The 23887-nt window shown below is 46.0% G+C and overlaps 1 protein-coding gene across 1 annotated transcript; it reads right to left on the bottom strand.

Moving 5' to 3' along the window:
* Nucleotides 1–3115: 3115 nt before the first annotated feature.
* Nucleotides 3116–23662, bottom strand: LOC119400776 (juvenile hormone acid O-methyltransferase). Its single transcript, XM_049417434.1, has 6 exons — nucleotides 23593–23662; nucleotides 22511–22703; nucleotides 20132–20250; nucleotides 7882–8194; nucleotides 5780–5939; nucleotides 3116–3147 (listed from the first exon to the last, which is right to left on the bottom strand). Exons 2-6 carry the CDS (start codon nucleotides 22631–22633, stop codon nucleotides 3116–3118), a joined length of 747 nt encoding a protein of 248 aa, XP_049273391.1. The 5' UTR covers nucleotides 22634–22703; nucleotides 23593–23662.
* Nucleotides 23663–23887: the final 225 nt, after the last annotated feature.

Raw genomic sequence — 23887 nt, 5'->3', positions numbered from 1 at the left:
AATCTGGTATTCTACCACAGCGCCACGCCAGGTCTGCAAACTGGTTTGGAAAAACAGCCTATGCAGAAGTAATGTCGGTGCAACGTCAGTTGTGGCTATGGTGCTGGCGATCTAATTTTGCAAGAAGGGAATAAACACTACATGATACTCCTACGATGTGTACTCCTAGGATACAGGCGTCATATCAGATTAACGTCTGTAGTTGCAGTGTTGGTTCCGCTTTTATAGCAGTTTAATCAACATTACATTTGTATTCCTATGATTCAGCAAGCTATTTTGAAGCATTGCTTGATCCCTGAGGAATACATTAACGAAAGTTACGTATGATATTCACGTCATCCCACCGTAAAGTGCACTTAGTCCTCAAGAACGACGCAGTGTCCTCTTCATACTTACAAGGCTGGGAAATGGCCTCATGCTGACCGATGATTATGCCAGATTGATTGACAGCCGCTTTGTAGACTAGGCTACGTAGGCCACATACGCCCATGTAGTCTACGAATACGAGAAGCGGCATCCACTGATGTTGGTCTCCGTAGCAATATCCAGGCCTATTAGACTCAACGGCTTATACCTCACCAACACGCAGGGTGGCTTCCGGTTCCGACATGTCACCGGCTCTATCGACATACAATCTATCGACGAAACTACCGAGGCATCCACAATTTCCAATAATTGTGCTATACCTCATACTTCACTACATATGGACCCCTCGTCACCGCTATCACGACCGGATCTAATAACACGTCATCACCAGCTGCTGGTGCTCACTGACCACGGTGATGATGACGTTGTTCAAGAACTGTCAAGAACCTGTTGCACACATGCACACCTGTTCATGAAACGTGCGTGCGTTCTCCATCATTAGGGACAAGTATCAGCACTACATATCAGCTTACCGCTTCTGGTGTTGGTAATACCCACGTTGCCGTTTGCAGCGTTACCAAACTGTAAACAACTGGTTAAATAACACATATCCGGCTCTTGAGCATATATGTGTGAGTATAAAATTTATAGATCTTTAGCGTCGTTTTTAACGTTTCGCTCATTACAAAATTTACGCCACAGTAACCTTCCAGCCGAATGCTTCGCATAACATCGATTCCCACGGATTCCCACGGTACGTGGGATCTGCCGGATTTTTTTTTTTTTTGCTTTGTTGGGAAGGGGTTTCTTTCTAAGACGTTTTACAGAGAACGCTCAAAAAAGAACTTCCCTTGCACTCACATAGAATAAGATTTTTACCAATAGAAAATGAGGATGGACTGCCTATCGATCTAATAATGCTTCTTGGCCTCCATTATCTATGGCGGGCTAGAATGGCCGGTTTTTTCTGCGACCCTGACAGGAGACCTGCACGCGTGCTTTTTCGCGAAAGCATTGTTCAGTACGTTGATGTACTGAAACAACAAGACTTTGTTCCTGCCTGCCTTTCCAGGGTTGAGCCCCTGGCTTACCTGAATGAATTTTAGGAATGTAACTACATATAGGTCTGTACTGCTTTGACATTGCTGCAGTTGTCTATTACTGCTCTTGATTCCTCTGCCGTGTTAGGAAACCGAAATTAGAGGGAAAATGTACTGGCTCTGTAGTAGAACACCTGCTTGCCACGCACATGGCCTGGGTTGGATTCTCGCTCGAACCTAAGATTTTTTATTAGTAATTTTATTAGCATCGTTCTCGATTTTTTGCTCCCGGACAAGATGATTTTTCGCTCACAACCAGCGACGCCCACACCGGAATATCTGCGGAACAAGCTCTTTAACGCTATCGCGATAAAAGACATGATTCCTTACCATGTCTGTTTGCATTTGTTGTCCCTTTATGAGCCTTCATTATCTCTGCGTAAATCACTTATTGTGTACGTTTTGCGAACTCCTACTGAAATTCCGTTATCTCATCATACTAATACGTTCTGCTTTTCAGATACAACTTTTCAAGTCTGCTCACGTTGAACAGGAGCGACAACATAGCAAGTCACAACTCTGATGCCTCCAGCCGTCACCACGTATTGATTTTTTCATAATCATATGGAATAATTGAAGAAACATGAGGCTAATTTTTCCACTTTATTTTGCACCGTATGACAAAAGGCACATCATTGTCACACATTTTAGTTCTCTATACTCATACAAGCATGAAAATAAAGAATACCTCAAACGCTTAATTGGAAATCACACACAATCTTTTCGTGCTTTCTAGATTACTCTGCTGGAAAATGTGTGTTGTTTTGGCGAGTTTCATCAAACTATTGCTGAAATTGAACTATTCCTATTTTTCCAGACGCTGGGCGCGATGGCAAGTATTATAGGACTTGCTTAAAATGAATACTTCACTATTTCCAACAGTAGTCGCGCAAAATTAGAGAATGGGCCAGTTGAGTAACTTAAAATAGTTGTCGAGCCGCTTGACGCTCCGGTGTGTGTTATATGAATTCCGTAGGAGTGTAACCGGCAAGCGTCGTCTTACTCTCTCATAAGTGGCAATGTGATCCTTCGTATAAGAGTCCTTCCGCTCTTCCTAAAGGGTCCAGGTACTCTCCTGAAGAGCGATGACTCTGACCATGTGCTTTCTTGGTGTAATCAGACCCATCGAATTCAAATGTTCTTCACGTGTTTGCATTTGAAACATATATAAAGTGTATATTACGAAGCATTCCGTGTAACAGGTGTGCAACTCAACGTCTGCCAAAATTGAAACTAATGGAAGGGTCGCGATGTAGCCCGCTACCGAGGGGACGTTGTTGACCAGGATGTCTTGAGGGGCTAGTTGATTCATACTATGCAGGAAAATCTGCGCTAAACTAGAAAAGGACAACACAAAGAAGGAACACTTCAACAGATCGAACGCACACTACCAACTGTTTTTATTGAACGTAGAGCACCAGTTAAATAGGGAACCCCGAACTGCGCAGACACCCCGTGGCTGCGCATAGATGCACAGACACATCGAGGAACATCACGTGTTAACGCACCTTCTTTGTGTCGTCCTTTTCTAGTTTAGCGCAAATTTTCCTGCATACGTTGTTGACCGTCACTTCGCGCTGGTGACTTGCTTTGTTTATTTCGCGTAAACACATGCGTTACTTGAGTGCAGATATTATGTTACGCTATGTTCAACTCTTTACATGCCAGGGTATCGAAGTACCTGGTAAGCCAAAGATATGCATATTACTATCCAACTTACTCAAATACCTTGGTCTTGCTCGTAATACTTGGCTCAAATCCAAAAATGGGGCATAGGCAGCCACTCCCTGATTGCGTCGTATAAATCGATTTTGACAATGCGGTCAATCTGCCGGAATTTTGATTTATTGAATTCCAAGACACTAAAATCAAAACATGCTCAAAACCTCGTCCGCCTTTCTGTTCCTTTGTGCTTGCGAAAATGCCTTTTTTTCTAAAACAGCAAATTACAAAAAGTGTGAAAAGCGCCTTGTGAGTAATCGTGCAACCCTTTGCCTCCCTTCGTGGGCTTTCTTACAGCTTGAATAAAGACCCTGCCAAAGCTACAGAATTCCGGAAAAGGCTGTTTTCAGTGCTTTCAATACATTCCTTATCTTCATTTTGTGCTCTGATTAAAATATTTAACAGTACATCGATGTTTAATAAGTGATTACGCAATTAGGCTAAATACAACAAATACCTTGACTAGCTCCACATAACATTACTTTGGTTTTCTTTAGTGCCGAGGCCTTCGCATTTTTTGGCAATTGTTACGGCACAGTAATAATGAATTAGTCAGGACCTAAGCCTTTCTAGCATGTACGAGAAATGATGACCACGACATCGGGCCACTTTCCTCGCAATACAATTCACGCCACTGGGGTAGGTGAGTCAACAGCGCCTCCAGGAATGCTGGCTTTTCCGTTTCGCTCAGAAGCGAAAACGCTGGATTAGCTATGTGGAATAGACCTGCGCAGAAACCAAAGAGGGAACTATAACGGCCTTCGTGATAAACGCAAGAGGTTCTCTTCAACCAGAGATAGCAACAGTCAGCCATTCAGTATAATTTTCCTATTCAGGACGCTCCCAGACACGAATTATAAGGAAACATTTTCATTTACACGTATATCATGGACTCCGGAAGGAGCATTCGCTGATAGAGAAACAGTGCATGAAGGTACGCAATAACCAGGAACAGGTGGCACCATATGTAAGAATGTCATCGCTGTATATTTTAGTTCATTTTCTGAGACCAGATAGCTCCCGCAAATACTTTGTGCACTCTGCATAAAATAAGGTGAAGTGCACCTCCATATTTTTCCATTGTTGGGCAGCGCACAAGCAGAAGAAAAACGAAGGAAGTAGACGGTACAAGCGGTGGTCTAACAAATGTGGATAGGTTTCAACTCCCTGCCTTTAAGTCCCACTACACTGCCTATTTTCATGTACTAACATTGCATACAAGAAATCGCGGGTCCTTATCATACTATGCACAATGCAACCGAAATGATTTAGTAACCGCCGCTCAAAAAACGAAAAACTCTCCTTCAAAAAACAGTCAAATGAAGCACGTTTCGCCTCTGCAGACTCGAAGATAATCAAGTCAATTGTCTTTTCTACGCAAGACGTCGAAAAAACGGTAACGCCAGTTTTCACGTAAGTTACATAAAACAAAATAGGATACCTGCACATGCGTGGCCAAAGGAGTCGAGTGGTTACATTCATTGCTGTAAAACACAGTTCTTATAGGCCGAAACGCAGAGGTTAAGTCGCAAGGTGAGCCGATAGGCTGGAGTGTTCAATTCAAGTTCTAGTTTTTTCTGGCAACTTGCGCTGAAAAGAAAAGATACTGAACTCTTCATTTTCTTCGTCTGTGACGATGCAGTGGTTTAGACAAAGGCTGCGTCAATTTCGACACGCGTTGACAATATTAAAGTGTTTAAAACACTTCCATTCGTCTGTGCTGTTTAAAGCCAGGAAAAGTTTTCGATATCTTCGGAACTAACTTTAAGAAGGACTAAAATCTAAGGACTCAATTTGGAACAGCATGACTGACCACGTTAATAGACGCCGCGTAGAATTTGAGACGTTGCGGTTCGTCTGCACTTAGCATCGCCTGCTGCGTAAATAAAGAGCACTCCTTCTTTCAACATTAACACTTCCATTGTATTCACTAGAGCACCAACAAATAACTTGTCTATTGTTTAACAGATACACTTAGAAAAAGAATTTTTCCGTATTAGGAAAATACCGTTGCACAATACGAAAAGCACAGTCTTTCCGCCAGAGGACGCTTGGTGATCGGGAAAACGAGCAAAAAAGGCATGCAGCTGGCAACGTCGCATTATGGTTCATGCCCTAACTAGACGTGAGGGCTTTGATTTTAGTGGAGTATGCAAGGCCTCATGTATTTATTTATATTAAAATTAAAGAGCAGTCTCTTCTACAAAAGCGAGGTATAAATTGTGAGAAAGTTTCATGAATTTTTATAGAACCTATTGGCACGAAAGTACAGAACAATGCCTTGAAGTCGGTGACGTCACACTTCCTCCAGTACCACAATTCCACCAGTAAGTTCAAGAACGAAACCTGGAACATTTATTCACCGTCTCATAACATATCTAAGGTTGTGATTTTAGGATGATAAAGTTCTGGAATGATAATTTCTCAGCATAAACTAACAAGTGATTTTCTTTAGTGTCGCTGTTTTTATTATGACTTGCAATTTCGTAATGCTCAGTTTGATCTCTGATTGATTATAGGACGACGAATTAATCTGCAGCTAAATCTGGAGCTATTCTGGAGAATAAATCTTTCGAATAAAAAGATCTCACTTTCACATGAGTCACCTGGTCTCCATGTCAGGTGCGGTTTGACCAGCACTTCAGCGGTGTAAGGGATGAGTCCTGCCGAGGAAAGAGCCGCAGACAGGTAGGCATGCTGGCCCTTTTGGTCAATTATGTCGTGACTCTTTGGTACGCCTCGTAGAAGCACCTTTGAAGCAGATGATTTACACTGATGTAGATTTGGTAAAATAAGGCGTCTCTTTTTCGGTGCAGTACTTTTTTCTTGTGGTGTGCCTAATACGTAGTACACAATATAATAGCCCAAACCAAGAAAAATACTAGAATATAGCTGCAAAAGAAGTAGGGGTGTGCGAATATCAAATTTTTCGAATACGAATCGAATACGAATATCCACCTTCGAATATCGAATCGAATATCGAATATCAAAGGGAAAATGCATCCACAGTAACAATATTTTATTTAACATGTAGCTATTTGAAAAAAAAAAACATTAACAGCCTGACTGGCAACACAACATACACTGCTATCTCCAATAATAATAATAATATCTGGGGTTTAACGTCCCAAAACCACGATATGATTATGAGAGACGCCGTAGTGGAGGGCTCCGGAAATTTCGACCACCTGGGGTTCTTTAACGTGCACCTAAATCTAAGTACACGGGCCTCAAACATACTGCTATCTCCAGAACACAATGTCCAGGCTAGCCAATGCACATCACAACACAAGCAAATATCACGGCACAATGAAGGTAATGACTAGATGTTATCATGAAGAAATATTAGTTGCTTAACATGATCAGGTAGCAGGCGCTCCCTTGTAACAGAGACAACGCTTCCCCCCCCCCCCCCTGCCACTGAAAAGGCACGCTCGCTTGCAACAGAAGTGGCTGGTATAGGGAGTTACATGGGGCAAAGCTTTGCCAGACTGGGGTATCTGAACAGTCCGCCACCAGTCACGTGGGTCACTGTCTTTCTTCAGAAGTGGTCCCGCATAGTGAACGAGTGGTAGTGCGGCACATTACGGCCGCATAATATTGAACATGTACGGTTACATGATCGCCAACAGCGCTGCACGTCGGAGATGCACCAGCAATAAATCATACGTATTGGGGCGCTCGTCGCAGGCAGATATCGTGCCTCCGTGTACTAACGATGTGTATCGCTCCTCTCGGCAACGTTTTTAGCGATACGAACGCAGCAGAAATGTGAAAGACGAGTTATTTTATGCATGATAATCGAATCGCATATTCGAATTTTTCGAATATTCGAAGTTATCGAATATTCGAAAGATTTCGAATACACGATTTTCGAATCGAATACGAATATTTCGAATGTAATATTCGACGAATATTCGAACTTTTCGAATATTCGCACACCCCTAAAAAGAAGGTAACGAAAAAGGCACAGTTTCTCCAGTAACGCAAAACGGGGATAGCGATAGCAAACCAGTAAACATCTAGTCATAAAAGCATTGGCAGTTTTCTCTGCCTTTTAGTTTACAGTGCACAATCGCCAACTAATAGAGTAACTGATATGGTATCTTGAGTGCACATCCGACAACGAAAGCAGCTCACTCGCTGGCAGCGGATTCTAGATATCACAACGACAGCGTGGTGATCAGCGCAGAATAAAGCAAATGCAGCGTGTTGCATTTCGCTTTGAAATAACGCGAACTGAAACTGTAGGCACTCGTAGACCAGACTGCTGACGTCACGAGCCATGTCTGGACTCGCTTAGCCTTTAAAGCAGCCACATTTTTCTCACCAAGGTAGGTCACGTCATCAGCTGTATACGATAACTGCTGCGTAGAGCAACAACATCATCGCGTTTGTTCACAGTGGCAAGAGGAGAAGAAGTACAGTTGAACTTCTACTAGCTCTCCTCTCTCTGTCGCGAGTACGGTCGTCTCTCTAGGTTTGCTTGCACATACGCGCTCAACACGCTTTTACAGCACAAAGGCGCAACCTCCACCACACTTCGCCACACACTATTTTGTGCACTTTCCCTCAATTCCCTAGTACACCATGCCAGCCACGAGATAGTATCCTGCTGTATTTCAACAGTGACCGCCACCGAACGCCAACGGCATGGTGGTGGTGCAGCAGCCCTCAAACATGAAATTCTTACATCTGCGTATTTTGACCAAGGCTCCAGGCGGCTCATTTGCTTGAAGGACTCCATCAAGAAGGTTCTCGCGAAGAAGAATAGGAGACACTCGCCACCAGGCACCAGCAGCTCAGCGATGTTTTTCAAAGTGCACGACAGATCTTGAGACCATTGAAGAGTCTTGAAAGAGTACACCCGCTGGAAGCCACCGTGCTTCTTCGAAAAGGCCGACACGTCCTTGTCTATATCCAGGTGGTCGTAAACAATCTTCTCGTGTGCATACTTTTCTCTGGCATACTTGAGCATACTTTCGGAGCAATCGATTGCCACAATCCTGCGGAAACGAAGACCCTTATGGAGGCTTAATCTGCTTCCGTAAAGTCCGACATTAATTGTAGTGCTTTAATAATAGCGATGGCATAGCTTGTCATTAATAGAAGGCAGCCCTGAGACATGATTTATTAAAATACATAAAAAGTACTTCGACCTTATACGTAATTCAAATGTACATGCGCTGTGTACTGGTTCTTTTATTGCTTACTTCACACAAGTATTTGCAGTAAACTGTCTTAAGAATCAGTCACCGGAAGCTGTTGGCTAGTGTGCGCAAATAATGCTGCCTCAGAAAAAATTATTTGACTCAATCAATGAATCAATCACGAAACTAAAAGTGGGGATTATACGATTAAGAAAAATTGCTACAGGAATAGTGGAACGACAGACTAAATGGCGAGTCACAGAAGCAATAAAAAAAACAACATTAGCCGTTTTGGACAATCTGTTATCCGCATAGCACATCTAATCTTTATGTATAAATACTAAGCAGTATACACGGATACAAAAGCGTCATACGCCAGTACTATTGACACACAACTAGTCTAAATAAGTAGGAAAATGAAGTCTACATCACAAAAACGTCAGGAAGTTCATGCCTAGAGAGGAAGCAGCGCTTACATTCAATGTCAATTTGTTGCAACTTTTCTTTTTTAAGGCAACTCAGTCTACCACTTAGCACCGGCAAATTCTATTACCTATTCATCGTACACCTTGACGCGCACACGGAGAATGATCGCAGTTTTAAGGGTCGTGTATTTAGCGACGGAACACTGAAAATGCCACGAGGCATATATTTTACCAAAGTGACAAGTTGGGCAATTTGGTGCGTGTTCATTTCTTGAATTAAACAGCGCACGCAAAAAGAAGACAAAAGGAGAAGGAAGATGCAAAGCACTGCTCTCAAATTGAAGGTCTCTTAAAAAACATGGTTGATCCCTCCGTCATAGGAATCGGAGTAACACGAAAGTAAAGCGTGCCCTTACAGAAGTAACTGAATTTTTCCTGTACATTGGTATAAGAGAGTTTGCACAATGTATATTGATGTCTGGCAGCAAATTGCACCGTTCAACGTGTATGCACCCACTTTTATGATTGGTGGTACATCTCCATACTGACGACCAACGTCCATGTTAAATGATTAAACAAACCTTTGTGGTAGCTGTAGTAGTTGACGGTGAAAGCGTAATCAAAGAACAAGGTGTGATAGCTATAATAGCCTCGCATATTGGACTCAGAACTTGGTCGCCATCCCGCGGCATGTTAAAATGTGATTGAACACCATGGCCGGACTAGAGAGAAACGCAAAGCGCCTCGTGCTGCCCCGGTAGTCCGGCCGCGAATTCTTTTTGGAGCGAGCGCGTGAGCGGGGAACGCGGTGTTACAACCATTTGAGGCAGGCGCGCGTCGCAGAGCTATTTTTGGTTTGGATTAGCGTGATGCTATGAGTGAAGCCGGCGCTTTTAGGACGCTTGGGTCAATGTCGCTACCTCGCGGTCTGTTAAGGAATTGACAAAATTGAACTTCTATTGAAAACGCGCGGAATGGGACGGACGTGTAACGCGTTGCAGGTGCTAATCGCGGAGGCCATAGTAATGACGAATTACTTCGCCTTACCGCTCCCAGAGGGCAACACCACCCCGCCGACCGGAAGAGTGGTAGATATAAAAGGCGCGTTTGTAAAGACTCTAGAGTCCGTGACCGTGGCGCAGTGGATAGCATGCCCGGCATCTGTTGTTGCGGACCGATTGGCCGTGGGTTCCATAGCCGAGGACGGAACCTTTTTTTCTTTGCCATCTGATCGTGTACTTTTTTTCAACGTCATTTCCGTGACGGAAATACGTCATTGAAATCTTCGTGGACTCCGGCATAAAACACTTTCGTGTTAAAATACACAAACTTATCTGCGCAAACTGCGAATGTCAACTGAGGTCGAATTCACCAAAAAATTAAGGCTAATGGTTGTCTAACAGAAGTAACGCCTCAAAAATTGGCCGTGTATCTGAGTGATTCGCTGCAAGTGTCGTCGAAAGACGATAGTTTTCGGCCACGCGTACTATATGAGTCCCCCTCTATGTTGTATCGACGCGTCTGGCTCATAGCGTCGCATTTTCAGCGGCAGCCTAATAAACACTACCATTTTCAGCTCAGCCTAATAAACAAAAGGGTTTTAGAGTTGGGTATCTAGGTATTTTCTAGTAAAGAAATCCACCACCCAATACGTGTTGATCTTGCCCCTCAGGTATGCGTAATATTTGCTATTTGATCGATAATGCTCACAAGTTTGAACGCCACTACCAGTTCAATATGGCTGGGCGTTCAGCAGGTGACGAAGCTGTGCGCGGGTGGCTTAATCGTCTGAGAGACATACATACATACATACATACATACATACATACATACATACATACATACATACATACATACATACATACATACATACATACATACATACATACATACATACATACACACACATACATACATACAGACAGACAGACAGACCAAAATTTCTGCGTTCAAGTATCCAAAAAAACGCCAGGCCTGCGCGGAAAGCGCAGCGCAGTCACAGGGAAAGCTGGAAGAGCGGCATTTCTAGAGCCCGTTATAAACTCTCTTGTGGCGACTAATACAAGAATATTAGCAATGTACCTACTACGCCACTAATCATAACTTTTGGGAAGTTGGGAAGCACCAACCACGAGAATATTCGTATTATGCGGAGAAGCGTGGTACCATCTGTGAGGCATTATGTGCACTCTGTTATTGCGGTGATTGATGAATGAAGAATTATGACTGGAGCCCTTTGTAATGGGTTGTAAGCTTTAAACGACCCACTAGTTACGTATTTCATATTGTGTGACGCTCGGCCGTTATTTAACTGTCCCACTACTCTGTATACCATACGTTAACCGGAGAGCGAGGGAGAGAAGGAATTAACTTTATCGAGAGCCTGAGGAAAGGGATCATAAGAGCCTTATGGGCTTCCTTGGCAACCAATAGAAGTGCACTTGCCAGGAACCCGCTACGCCATAAATCATCATAATTTTTGTGAAGTAGGGAAGCAGCCACTATGCAATTTTTCGTCATTCTGCGGAGAACCGTGGTACTCGCTAAACACCTGTATGGCATTATGTGCACTTTGTTGATGTTGCGGCTGATGGCGATGAAGAATTATCGTAGAGGCCTTTGTATTCGGTTGGAAGCACTCAACAACCCACTCGTTGCCCAATTTGCGTTGTGCGACGCCCGGTTACAGAAATCGCGTTTGTGTCACGCCTGGTTGTTATTTTACTCTTCTACCACACTACATTACATATGTTAATGTGGCTCCTTCCCGACATGAAGCCTGTATAGGGTCTTTTTGCAGCTCAGATTCAAGCACGATCTTGAAATAAAGATAAATTTAAAGAAAAAATAAACCGGCATGGCCTTGGGGTAGAACACTGGGGTCCCGCTCAGAGGGCCCACGTTCGAACCTTATTCAATTTTGGAATTTTTTTCTTATTTCCTTTTGTTCTCGTGCGATAGTGGTTACGGACACCGGCGGCGGCGGCGGCGGACAACTATGGCGCCAAAAACGGCCGTTTATATCTGTGAAACGTCGGGTAGAGGTGGTTCATTATTGTTCCATGTGTGTATGTGTTGCTTTGGACGCATCTGCAGATCACGCTTTCTTGTTTGGTCACTTTTGAGCGAGGTGGAGGGCACAACCAATACTCGAGTGTGCAGTGTTGGAGTGTCGCCCAAAAGGCTGTGGGTGCAGCTTTCGTCCGGTCTGCTGCGTGTCGGATATCAATACAGGTCACAAGTTCACAAATCAGGCCCGTAGACAAACGGGTGGCGCGACGCAACACCCCCCTCCTCTTCCCCGACGTTATGATAAAAACTTGTCAACAGCTGTTGACCATGTGCACGACAGCAGACCATTCCGTGCCGATGTCCTGTGACGCAGAGTACATCGGCCGTAGAGGCCGTCGCGTAAGCTTCCCGGGGGAATACAATATAGCAGAGCATTCCGCAATCTCTAGAGAGGGGCGGCTGCGCTCTCCAGTTAACCGCAACTGTGACCCTTCCCCCTCACCTTCCACCCTTTTCTTCAGCCACTGTCGCTACCCATTGAACTAGCGAAAAGGGTACTTCAGTATGCAAGCGCTGCGCACGCGAACTACAGCCAGCTGTGATGATGAGGGCATCGCGGTAGCAGACGACGCGGGCTTCGGCGGCACCGTCAACGCATAGGTGCGTGCCACCTCAGCATCGTTCTGTCCTGAATTGTTAATGTTTTCTCTTTGAGCACTTATTCGAACTTGTTATACGGTGGTTCAAACGTGTGATTCTTTAGCTGATAAGAATGCAAATTTTAAGTAGTATATCAATGAGTTTGGTCACACATTTCGTGCGCATATCTCCAAACTGTTGTCATCCTCACAATACGTTTGCAGTTGATCATACAACATGACCGCGTGCAATTCACATAGCGCAATACGTGCCAGGACGCAAGTTAATAGAATACGTTCAGTTTGCAAACTGCCCCGAGTTGTGCGGAACCGCCAGAGATTCTGCTCCCATTGGCGCTGCAGTCTCAAGCGGATTACTCTCTGCACAGTCAGACCGAGCAGTCCTCCGTGTAGTGTCGGTTCACCTCCCGAACTTCAATACGGTGGCTAAGCGGGCTTTTTGGTACGTACACATAGTTTTGGAATAACTATGTCACCTCCCGAATTCTTCCGTCAGGTGGCTCGTTTTTCTTGCATTGCCGGCGTTCCGTAGCTCATGCGTTTGTCCGAATACATCGAGGTGCGAATTCGACGCTGCGTTATGCGTGCATCCAAGCCGACAAAGCCATGCCGATATGTTGGGTGCCCGGCTGTACGAGTGAGTACCGAAAGGACACAAGCCTATCGACCCGGCTGGAGGCCGAGTTAGTTCGACAATGAACTCAGCTGTTCGCGTTTGCGTACTAAAGCCTAACAGATGACCCTAAAACAATCTGGAATGTTCTCAGACATTCTTGCGCGGAAGTATAGTAAGGGAAGAAAGTACAATGAGCAATAAGTACAATCAAAAAGTACAATAATAAAGCAAAAAGTGCTGTCCTCAGGGTCGCTAACGACCATAAACCGACATGGTCGATTTCAGGTCATGCACGGCGCCGTTGAGAGTTCGTATTGCCGTCCGCGATAACCTCGTAGTCTAGAGTGCCGAGATGTCGAAGGACTTCCTATGGCCCGAAATATCGTCGAAGAAGCTTCTCGCTAAGTGCCCTTGGGCGTATCGCAGTCCAGACCCACACGCAGTCACCGGGTTGGTATTCCATGTGGCGTCGTCCAAAATAATAGTGACGGCTGTCGACCCTCTGCTGGTTCTTGATGCGCAGGCGGGCGAGCTCTCGGGCTTCCTGGGCGCGTTGCAAGTAAGCCGAGACGACGGTGTTTCCTTCGTCGGTGACATTTGTTAGCATTACGTCGAGCGTTGTAGTTGAGCTCCTTCCGTAGAACAGCTTGTAAGGCGTCATCAGCGTCGTTTTTCATACGGCTGTGTTGTATGCCATGGTCACGTAAGAAAGGATGCAATCCCACGTCTTGTGCTCGACGTCGACGTACATGGCGAGCATTTTGGCGATCGTGTTGTTTAGACGCTCGGTGAGGCCATTGGTCGGTGGGTGGTAGGCGGTGGTCCGGCGGTGGCTTGTCTGGCTGTATCCCAGGATCGCCTGAGTTAGGTCAGCAGTAAAGATCGCATCTCTGTCGGTGATAAGGACATCTGGGGCGCCCTGAGGAATGACGATGTTCTCAACGAAGAACGTGGCTACCTCGGCGGCACTGCGATTGCGCAGAACCCTTGTTTCGGCGTAGCGGGCGTGCTAGTCAGTAGCCACGTCGACACATTTATTTCCGGTAATCGATTTTGGGAACGGCCCCATTAGGTCTATTCGTATTTGCTGGAATTTTCGACGAGGAGGTTCGATCGGCTGAAGAAAGCGTGCTGCTCTTGTCCGCGGTGTTTTGCGTGGCTGACAGTCTCGGCATGCCGTTACGTAGCGAGCGACATCGCTGGCAAGGCACGGCCAGTAGTACATTTCCTGTAATATTGCGAGCGTTCGCGAAACGCTGAGGTGTCCAGCCGGCGTATCGCTGTGTAAACCCTGCAGGATTTCTGGTCGTAATGCTGAGGGTATAAAGAGAAGGTAGAGGGCTCGAAGTGGCCAGAAGTTCTTCTTCAGGAGAACGCCGTTTCTCAAGAAAATCGACGCCAGTCCTCGCTTGAATACCTGCGGAACAATGGCGGTCGTGCACTCGAGTTATTGCATGAGGCCCCCGGGTTCTGGGTCGGCTCGCTGTCGTTCAGCGAAGCCGTCAGCGCTTATGGTTCCCACGAAAAAGTTATCATCCTGGTCGTCCAGCGACGGTGGGTCGACGGGGGCACGAGACAAGCATTCGGCGTCGGAGCGTTTTCTTCAGGACATGTAAACGACGGTAATGTCGAATTCTTGGAGTCTTAGGCTCCACCGTGCGGGGCGACCTCAAGGGTCTATCAAGATACCTACCCGACACAAGTCGTGGCGTTCGCTCACAACTTGGAAGGGCCTGCTATAGATGTAGCGGCGAAACTTGGCTGTAACGCAGATGATTGCAAGGCACTCATTTTCTGTTGTGGTATAGTTGGCTTCCGCCTTCGATAGTGACCGGCTAGCATAACGGATAACTCTTTCCAGTACGTCAGTCCTTTGCACAAGGACGGCGTCGAATCCTACCTGCTTGCGTCAGTATAGGAGGCGTCTACACGCATGGTTTCAGTTCTTGAAATACCTCGATTTGCGGCGCTCCCCACTTGAACTCCACGTCGGTCTTCTTGAGTTGAGTTAGTGGCTCGACCATCGGTGAAAATGCCTTGTCGAAGCGTCTGTAGCAGGCGAACAAACCGCGAAATCGGCGTACGGCCTTCTTTTTGGTGGGTGGGCTTAAATGCAGCGATTGGAGCTGTTTTCCGCGGGTCGGTGCGAACTCCAGACTTGCTAATGACGTGGCCCAAGAACAAGAGCTCGTAAGGAAAGCGTTACTCTTCTGGCTTCCGGGTGAGTCCGGAGGTCTTGCTTTCCTGAAGTGCAGCTTCAAGCCACCAGAGGTGTTCGTCGAAGTCTGAGGCAAACACAACGACGTTGTGCAAGTTCTCGACACACGTGTGCCACTTCAAGACAGCCAGCAGTGCATACATGACACGTTGGAAAGTCGCATGGCCGAGGAAAGCAAGTTGGGCATGAATGAACCCTTAACAGGCCGTCTGGAGTTATAAAGGCTGTCTTTTCTCAATCTCTGTCGTCGACTTCGATTTGCCAGTAGTCGGCCTTGTGGTCCGTCGACGAAAAGTACTTGGCGTTCTGGAGCCGATCCAGGGCACCATCTATCTGTGGAAGAGGGTACACGTCCTTATTGGTGATGTTGTTTAGGCGACAATAATCGAAGCAGAAACGTAGGGTCCCTGCCTTCTTCCTTACTAACACTACAGGAGACGCCAACGGACTCTTGAACGGCTAGATCATGTCGTCGCGTAGCATTTCGTCGGCTTCTTCACGGGCTTCCGTTCTCGCGTCAAAACCCGGTAAGGACTGACGGAGCTCTCGAGCAGTTTCTTCGGTTCAATTTCCCGGCGAACGGCCCTATGAGTACGGAATAATCGGCTCCAGTATCGACGAGAATACTGACGTTGTGGCCGTCGATGAGAACGTCGAGGTCGCTAGTTCGTCGCGTAGCGTTGCGATTATGTCGTGACGCTGGATCACGGCTAGGTCGGGTTGTCCTGCAACTTCCACGTTGTGTTGTCAGGCCTTCTTTCAGGCTGAGAAGTTTCCAGGTCAGGGTTCCATTCGGCTTGCGTCATGTTCTTTAAATTTCGTCGTGGCGTCTTTGTCCGCGCCGGAGGATCGTGGTATTTCGTCGTACAGCAACCGCACCTCCATCGGCTGCTGCACTTAGTTCTCCGGTTACGAGCTAGGTGACGGGTCCCGGGTTGGATCAGTGTACGTTCGGGGTTGCGGAGACACGTAGCGGCCTGGTGACGGCTATCGGGAAGGTCCTCTCGGGGTCCATGGCGCCCCTGCAAAGTAGTCAGTGATGTCGCGTGGTCCTTCACCTCGCTCTGGACGCGACGCGTTGACGGCGAAGCCGTGAAGTCCCATCCAGGGGTATTGGCGATGACGGTAGGTATGGCCGGCTTCCCCGCAGTGCTAAGGGGCTTCCTAGGGGTTTCTAGGGGCGTAGCGCTGGCCGACAGGGTGGCAGGAGGGCGTCGGTGGCGGCGACAGCCTCTGGCGACGTACTGTGGTGGTGTGGCGTCTTGGGGTGGGGGAAGAGCATGATGGCCGGGTGCAGCAGCATTGCTCATAGCTTGTGGCTGCGGTCTGATAGCTGAGGGGCGCCCAGCGATTGCTGAATCTCCTGGCGTACGAATTCAGCGATGGAATCCACCGGCGGTTGCGATGAAGGTAGAATTTTTCGCAGCTCATCTCGCACGATTGCTGAGGTTGTCTCATGCAGGTCGGCGATTCCTAGAGCTTGAACGTCGGCGTAGCTTTTGGCCAAGAAGATGCGGCTGTATTGCCGCATTCGCATCTCAAGCATTTTCTGGATTCTCGAAGCATCCGAATGATATTCAGCGACCGCCTTCGGCGCGTTCCCTATCAATCCAGAGATTTCTTGAGGAACTCGACTTTCTTCTATTCGGGCATACTTGGGTCGGCGTGTCGAAACAGGCGATACATCTCTCCCGTGTAGATGGCAATGTTTTCATTGGACAGCTGCACATGGGTCTCCAGCATAGCTGCGGCCAATTCCTTGCGGACCACACACGTGAACCTGCTTACGTCGTCCGAAAGAGATCACAGGTTTGTAGCGCGGAGTCTAGCTCCTCGAACCACGTCTTCGCGGCGTCTTGTAGGTAGAAGTTCACATGACAAAATTTTTCCTCGGAGTCCCAGATGCTGAGCGCTCAGGCCCGTTCGAACGTCTCGAGCCAGCTTTCTCGGTCTTCAATCAATGATCTACGAAAAGTTGGCGGCTCCCTGGTTAGCCGGAGCAGAATTGGTGGAGGCCGCACAGTGGCTGTCATTGTCTCTGTGGTCGCGGTCAGGGTCTTGGTTTGCCGGGTCATTTCACGTAGAGGCCCCTGTTCTGGCGGTAGACCTTGTTGCCTGCGGCTTGCTCGCCGCTCGGCGTAGGCGTCGATGTGTTCTTTGCGACCTTGGCATGGTTCACGGCTAGACAGGAGTGTCCGGAACATGAACGAACGGACCTCCACCAGATGTTGCGGGATCGTGACATCGACGAAGGCAGCAGTCGGTGTGTCCAAGATGAAACTTTATTTGGCCGAACTTGTGGCCGGGAAACGGAATGTCACACTACAGCAATACACAAAACACACTCACAGCAGCCAACAGAGCGTCGGCCGTCGATAAAACTGAACCGCCGCAAAGCGCGTCGGAATTTATGCATGCAGCGTCGTACATTCCATCCTTATCGCTGGTGGCCGCGTTAGTTCGAGAATGAACTCAGCTGTTCGCATTTTGTGCGCTCAAGGCCAACATACGATCCCGAAAGAATCGCGATTGTTCTCAGACATTCTGGCGCGGTTGGCGCAAGGCAGCAGCTACACGTGCAACTGGTCGGTAACGTAAAATACAGAAAGAAAGCAGCGTGTGTTGCAATATGGAAAATGTAGAGCTGTCACCTTGACGGCAGAGAATCACCGTAGAGAGGAGAACAGCACCCGCAAACTTGCGAGATTTTTCCCACTCAAGTCCGAGAATAAGGCGCTGGAAATCGAGTAATACGACGTTGCGAGTAGTGGCAGAGGTGCAACCGGAAGTGGAAGAGGTAGCGAGGCGACGGCTTTCCTGAGCACGAACGCTGAGCTTAGTGACCACTGAAGCAACGTGCACAAACTTCAAGCATGCTCCGGATAGGATGTACAAGCCAGCAGCTTTGGATTTTGCATTTTTGCTTTATTCTTATTTCGTGGAAATTTTGCGCTTTATTTCGTGGCAGCAGTAGACAGGAGTAAATGCATCTGAATAAACAAATAAATAAAAGACCTATTGCTTTTTTACGTTCTAATCAATGCTAAATTCGCTCTGTTTGGCAGAGGCCATGATTTGCCCGCCAAGGTAGCATGAAGCAGCATTTACATTTAAAGGAGAGTGGTCACGAGCCCTGTCGTTTGTTGAGGAGCGCGTAGGTGGTTTCCGTATGAATCGCTTATTAGTAATACCAATGCAGAATGTTCACCACAGATGACGCTCGTTATCAGTATAGGCGAATTGCAAGAAAGAAAGGAATGCAGAAAAGTAGCGAATAATAGCGAGTTTTAGTATAGCGGGAAACGCTTACGTTAGCGTTAGCGTGCGTCTCAACGCTAACGCTAAAACGGAACGCGCTGCGTGTCAACTGGTGGTCTTTTAGTACAGCGGAAGGCATTCCCGCTAACGCTAACGCAAGCACATACGGCGCCATCTAGACATAAAAACACTAAATGCACTGTAGAATCCACAAAAGCGCCACCAAGTCGAGCTGATCCAAAGTCACCACTGTTGCGTCTCCATGTCGCGTTTGCAGAAGTGTTGAGTTCTGACACATTGGTGGTTTCTGTCGACATGCCGCGTTCGAGAATTCAAGACCCCTATTACCTGGCCTTTTTAAGCTGGGACGCATCACGCGTCACATTCATACACTGCCGCGAAAGGCATGAAGGGAAACGAAGCCTGACATATATCTGCTTGACTTGTGGCCGTATCTTGGAAAGAGGCGACTAAAGACAGCGTCGCCATCTCTGCGCTGCTACAGAAAACATGAGCGAACCTTGCCAGCAAATCTTGCTAAGCCTTCTGCATCGCAAATCGACTTTGTATCTCAAAAACGGAGCAATTTTATCGGCGGTACACGGTTGGCGAAGCCTTATTACTCAAATCTAAATCAAATACGAACATTATTAGGGAATGAATAAGTTTAGTAATGCAGGAGAACGGCTACAAAGATTGGAAGTGGACGGCTCTCGCTTCAACAGGCACCGCCATCTTGCCCTACGTACGGGATCTCTTGCGTGCGTTAGCGTTGAACGCTATATTCCAGAAATAGCGTTCGTACGTAAGAGCTCGGGCTACGTTTACGTTCTGCTCATGCGCAGTTAGGAGCACGCAACGCTAACGCTAACGCTAAATCCTTGCGTTTGCTGTTATCCGCTATACTAAAACTCGCTAATGCTTCTAAAAAGGAAGGGAAACGACTCGCGCAGTGGGTAACGACAGATGTCGCCGGAAGCTTTGGACTCAGGACTGCAAAGCATGCCGCGCTCTTCGTGCTTTGAAGGAAACACAGAAGCAGCACCAGTGTTAAAGATATATTTCAGCGGTCCATTTGAAATTTCCCAAACGGTTAAACGTAAATATTCGCGCAAATTGCGGGCCCGAATACAGCCTAGCGAGCCTAGGAGCCGGAGGCTGACATCGAAGGAACGAAAAATGGAGACGCGAGCAAAGCACGGCGCCGGCGGAGAGTTTGATAACTGAACGAAATTTAGTAACATTGCGAGAAAGTGATTTCCATGAAGAGTATTAATAAAAACATTTGTTGGCTCATATATTCGCTTTAACGCCTCCTGAATGTTGTGTGCGCTTATGAAAGCAATGCCACTGAAGAAGCAAAACGTTGTAAATTACGAGTGGTTTAGAAAAAATAGTCGTAAGCCATAAAATAACACATTGCGTCTTTCGTATGAAAAGTGTCTATGTGGTGTGTAAATTTTACTGTCAAAATCTGTATAACCTTACAGCACTGTGACGACGCTATTTCCTTATAAGATGAACCCTTATTTGAATCAAGAACACGTATGCAATGGTTGGTTGTTCTCTTCTCGTATATGGAACCATATACACTGCGCAGGTTACCTTCTACACGGCTCGCATGTGGGTAAAATATGCTCTCGTGTGAAGTCTCCTGTGCCGCAACCAATGTCCAGGAATTGCTGACTCTCATCACTTGGAGTCGAAAATGCCATCTTGAATACCTGCAGGAACGTCGAATATTCATCGCTTAAACAATCTAAACAGCGATAGCGCGGATTAAGGGTGGGTACATACTTATCCTTCCTTAACAAAGCCTGATAACTTAAACTTTATAATTCGTTGGCATCAACAGTTTTCTTTAAGCGCTGGACTTCAAAATTAAAAGGTACAGAATTGAAAGAGCTGTTAAAGGTTGTAATATTCTGGATATAAGAAAACAAAACACTCTGTATTGCACCAGGTGTTCACTGCAGTTTATTAGAGGAAGAGGAACATTCTCCGAAAAATAATGATCGTCTGAGACCAGGCAGCTATACATCGTCGCGTAGGCTGAGATGACCATTCCGAATCGCTGGTGGCCCAACTAGGATTTCACCTGGGCACTCTTAGAAAGTTCTAATCAAACTCCATATTTTTGCATCAACATCATGGCGATGTCTCCGGCGATTTTTCTGCGCTATGTGGCGACAATTTTCGAACACCTGAAGGAACGTTTATTTATTTTTGGGACGTGGTTTTCAAGAGGCGATCATGCAACCGATGAACATTACAATTCCTACTTCTAATATGCTGAGAATTTGTGTCGTTAAGACATTCTTTTCCCGCAAATTTGAAAGTGTGCAGAATAAAATTACCTTGGACGCCAATTACCGGGTCATTAAACTTTTAAGCGGCCTCACGCTACGCGTTGATATTGAACAGTATTTCCAAAATACCAGCCTTTAATCATTTTTGTGAAATTTCCTGGCGGTCTTGTGAGTATCTCGGTAAAGTTTCTAATAAATATCTGTAGAACCTTTTATTTATTTAAACAGCACGTAACGTATAGGAGACCATGGCCACTGAGGTACACAACCACCAACTTTTAGATGGCCCAGATCATATTCGCGGCAAGGAAAGATTGTACTTTTATGACGAGCCTAATGACATTATGCACAGAAAATTGAGCCGTTTATCTTTACTCTTCAATGTGTTCCGCAGTGAACATAATTGGTTTCGCAAGCTTCTCAGTAATGGCCCAATTTTCCCGCGAGATTCCTCCTCCTCAATGGCGTACAACTTGTGGCAATATTTAATCACTCGTTACACATTGTAAATGCCAAACATCGTACTTCCAGTCTTTTTCTCGTTAACGCTTTCTTTCGCAGCACCCTTAAGCAAACGCTATACACCGTACACGCTGTACGCATTTCTCACCGCACCAGTCATCCGCAGTAAGCCACACGTCGACGTTCCAGCCCTACTTCTCTGCTTCTTCAATTCCACGAACTGCCAAAGACTGGGCCCTCCTGCTGACACTGCCGTCATTACATGTCCGTCCTTGATTCAACATCATGTAAGTAATTCCTATGAAATTAATTTATGTGTATATCATGTGCAATATTGTTTAGCCAACCCTTAAAGGGACACTAAAGAGCAAAACGATTTTTCTCGCATTAGTAAAGAAGTCTTCCACGATACCAAAAACACCACGCTTGCTGCAAGAAGACGCTTAATAAGCGAGAAAACGCGCAAAAAGAAAATACAGGTGGCGACGCCACCTTGAAATTCCCGCGCCATTTGCCGTGACATCACATATTTTTGACGGCGCCTGCTTGGGCCTACGTAGTTCCTAATCGGTTAAATCGAAGTACATTGGCCTCTCAGGGGGCCAGAGAGATTACATAACGGGTTTGTGGAAATTTCGTCGAGCCAGTGGCGCCAAAATACGTTAAATGCTCTTGGAAATCTTTTTACGTCACGAATTACAAAGTTCGGCGCGAAATTTAAAAATGAAACCTGAACTTGGTTTTTTCCTCTAATAATAAACCTATGGTGGTGAAATAAACTACACAAGAGTCCTCCGAGCACACTTTATCAATCTAAACCAATTCATTGTTTCTCTTTAGTGTCCCTTTAAGCAGTGCCTTACTCGGAAGCCCTTAAGTGAGTAAACTGAGCGGAACTGATGTGAAAGTGTGAATGGTCTTTGAGACACAGAGTGCGGCTACACGCACTCTGTGTCTCTGGAGGTGACAGCCTGATAATAATGTTCTAGACGATATGCCGAGTGCACACTGAGCATTAAGCTAATCATATGCATATACATACAGACAAATTTCTTCTGAATGGCCGGGTACAGCCAGTGACCCATGGAATCACTGCGGACACGATAGGTAAACCGCGGAGAGCATTGACGAAAGGTGCGGCTGAGTTTTCTGTTAATATATCTTGCTGCAACCAATGTCTCTTCTTTCAGTTATGCTTCACCTCGATATTCACCTGAAGTATGCTTCTTGAATAGTAGGAGCCGTTGTCGTTTAGTTCAATGTACATCTCGGGAGCAATATCACTCTTGAACGCTCCAGCTTGAGACTCGTTCTTGTCTAGGTTGGTGCAGGCCATCACCTTACGTGACAAAAAAGAGGTTTGTTGCTGATGACACTTCTCCGGAAAGCCTTTTTCGGCGAGAACCCTGTAAAGAACACAAGAAAGGAAAAGGAGTCCTGTCGCTTTCACAATGTTCATTATTGCTACACGCGAAATATTAAGATATATATATTTCGAGCGATCGCTCCTCACTTCTGTAACATCTTCTGTAATTCTATGACATCGATTACCAAGGACTAACCTATGACTTGACAAAAGACACCATTTAAGCAAGTTCCGTTATCAGCCAACAACTTGGCAGATCCGAGACTTTCATTTGCGAGAGTGTTTTATGCCTGGTCGAGAGTGTTTTGAGCAAGATTTTGCCATGTCGTTTTAGCCTCGAAAATGATGTCAGTGATAGAGGACGTTGCTTTTACGGCACCGCAAAAATAACTTGTCTCTTAATTCACTCCAAGTTTCTACTCTACTCACCGCCTGGCGTGGCTAGAGAAAGTCTCATGTAAATAAGTTTCCACACGAATGATATTCGTGATCATGAGCATCATATGTCGTGACAGAACAATGGTAGAAGAAAATAATTAGGAAGAAATTTCGCGTCGTGCGCGTCGTAGCTTGGGGTAAACGTCGAGTACGGAACTGTGTTTGGGTGAAAGACTAGTTCGGCCACACTGTATTTGCTCCCAACTTTGTTTTCAGTAGACACTGTGCAAATTAATGTACTCTACTTTCTTAACGTTTAACAAAACTGCATCTTTCTATGTAGCCATATACCGCATTATGGTCATGAACAATACCTATGAAAAAAAGAATCAGCCATTTATTTTTATGTGGCAATAACATGCTAAATTTGGGGCCATAGGGCATCTCAAGGTTTACTGAATAGAACATACAGGGTTGCATTTCGCAGAAAGCCGCTAAATTACGCCACAGGTCTACGGGATTCTACAATAATCTACGGGATTCATACGAACCGGAGTGCTGACGGCGATAGTTCAGTTGTGTAGGCAGTGTCACCCCACCCTAGTCTACACTCTTTTGTGGTCAAGCCTTTAAACAAAAGAACGACGCATTTCATGCGTCGCTGTTTTTCATGAAACATCTGTTGCGCAGATGTTATGTTTGAAGCTCGCTGCACATCCGGCGCCATAGCTAGCAGCTCCAACTGCCTTGACTATGTATTGTATGAAAACGCACGAAACAGCTTTTAATTATAGATAACATGTTTTGTTATAGCAGTGTCTTAAAAATAGTAAAAAAAAAATATTG

The sequence above is a fragment of the Rhipicephalus sanguineus genome, chromosome 7, assembly GCF_013339695.2.
Source record: "Rhipicephalus sanguineus isolate Rsan-2018 chromosome 7, BIME_Rsan_1.4, whole genome shotgun sequence".
Classification (NCBI taxonomy): domain Eukaryota; kingdom Metazoa; phylum Arthropoda; class Arachnida; order Ixodida; family Ixodidae; genus Rhipicephalus; species Rhipicephalus sanguineus.
Note: the sequence above shows the minus strand (reverse complement) of the source record. Positions and strands in the feature narration are given on the sequence as shown.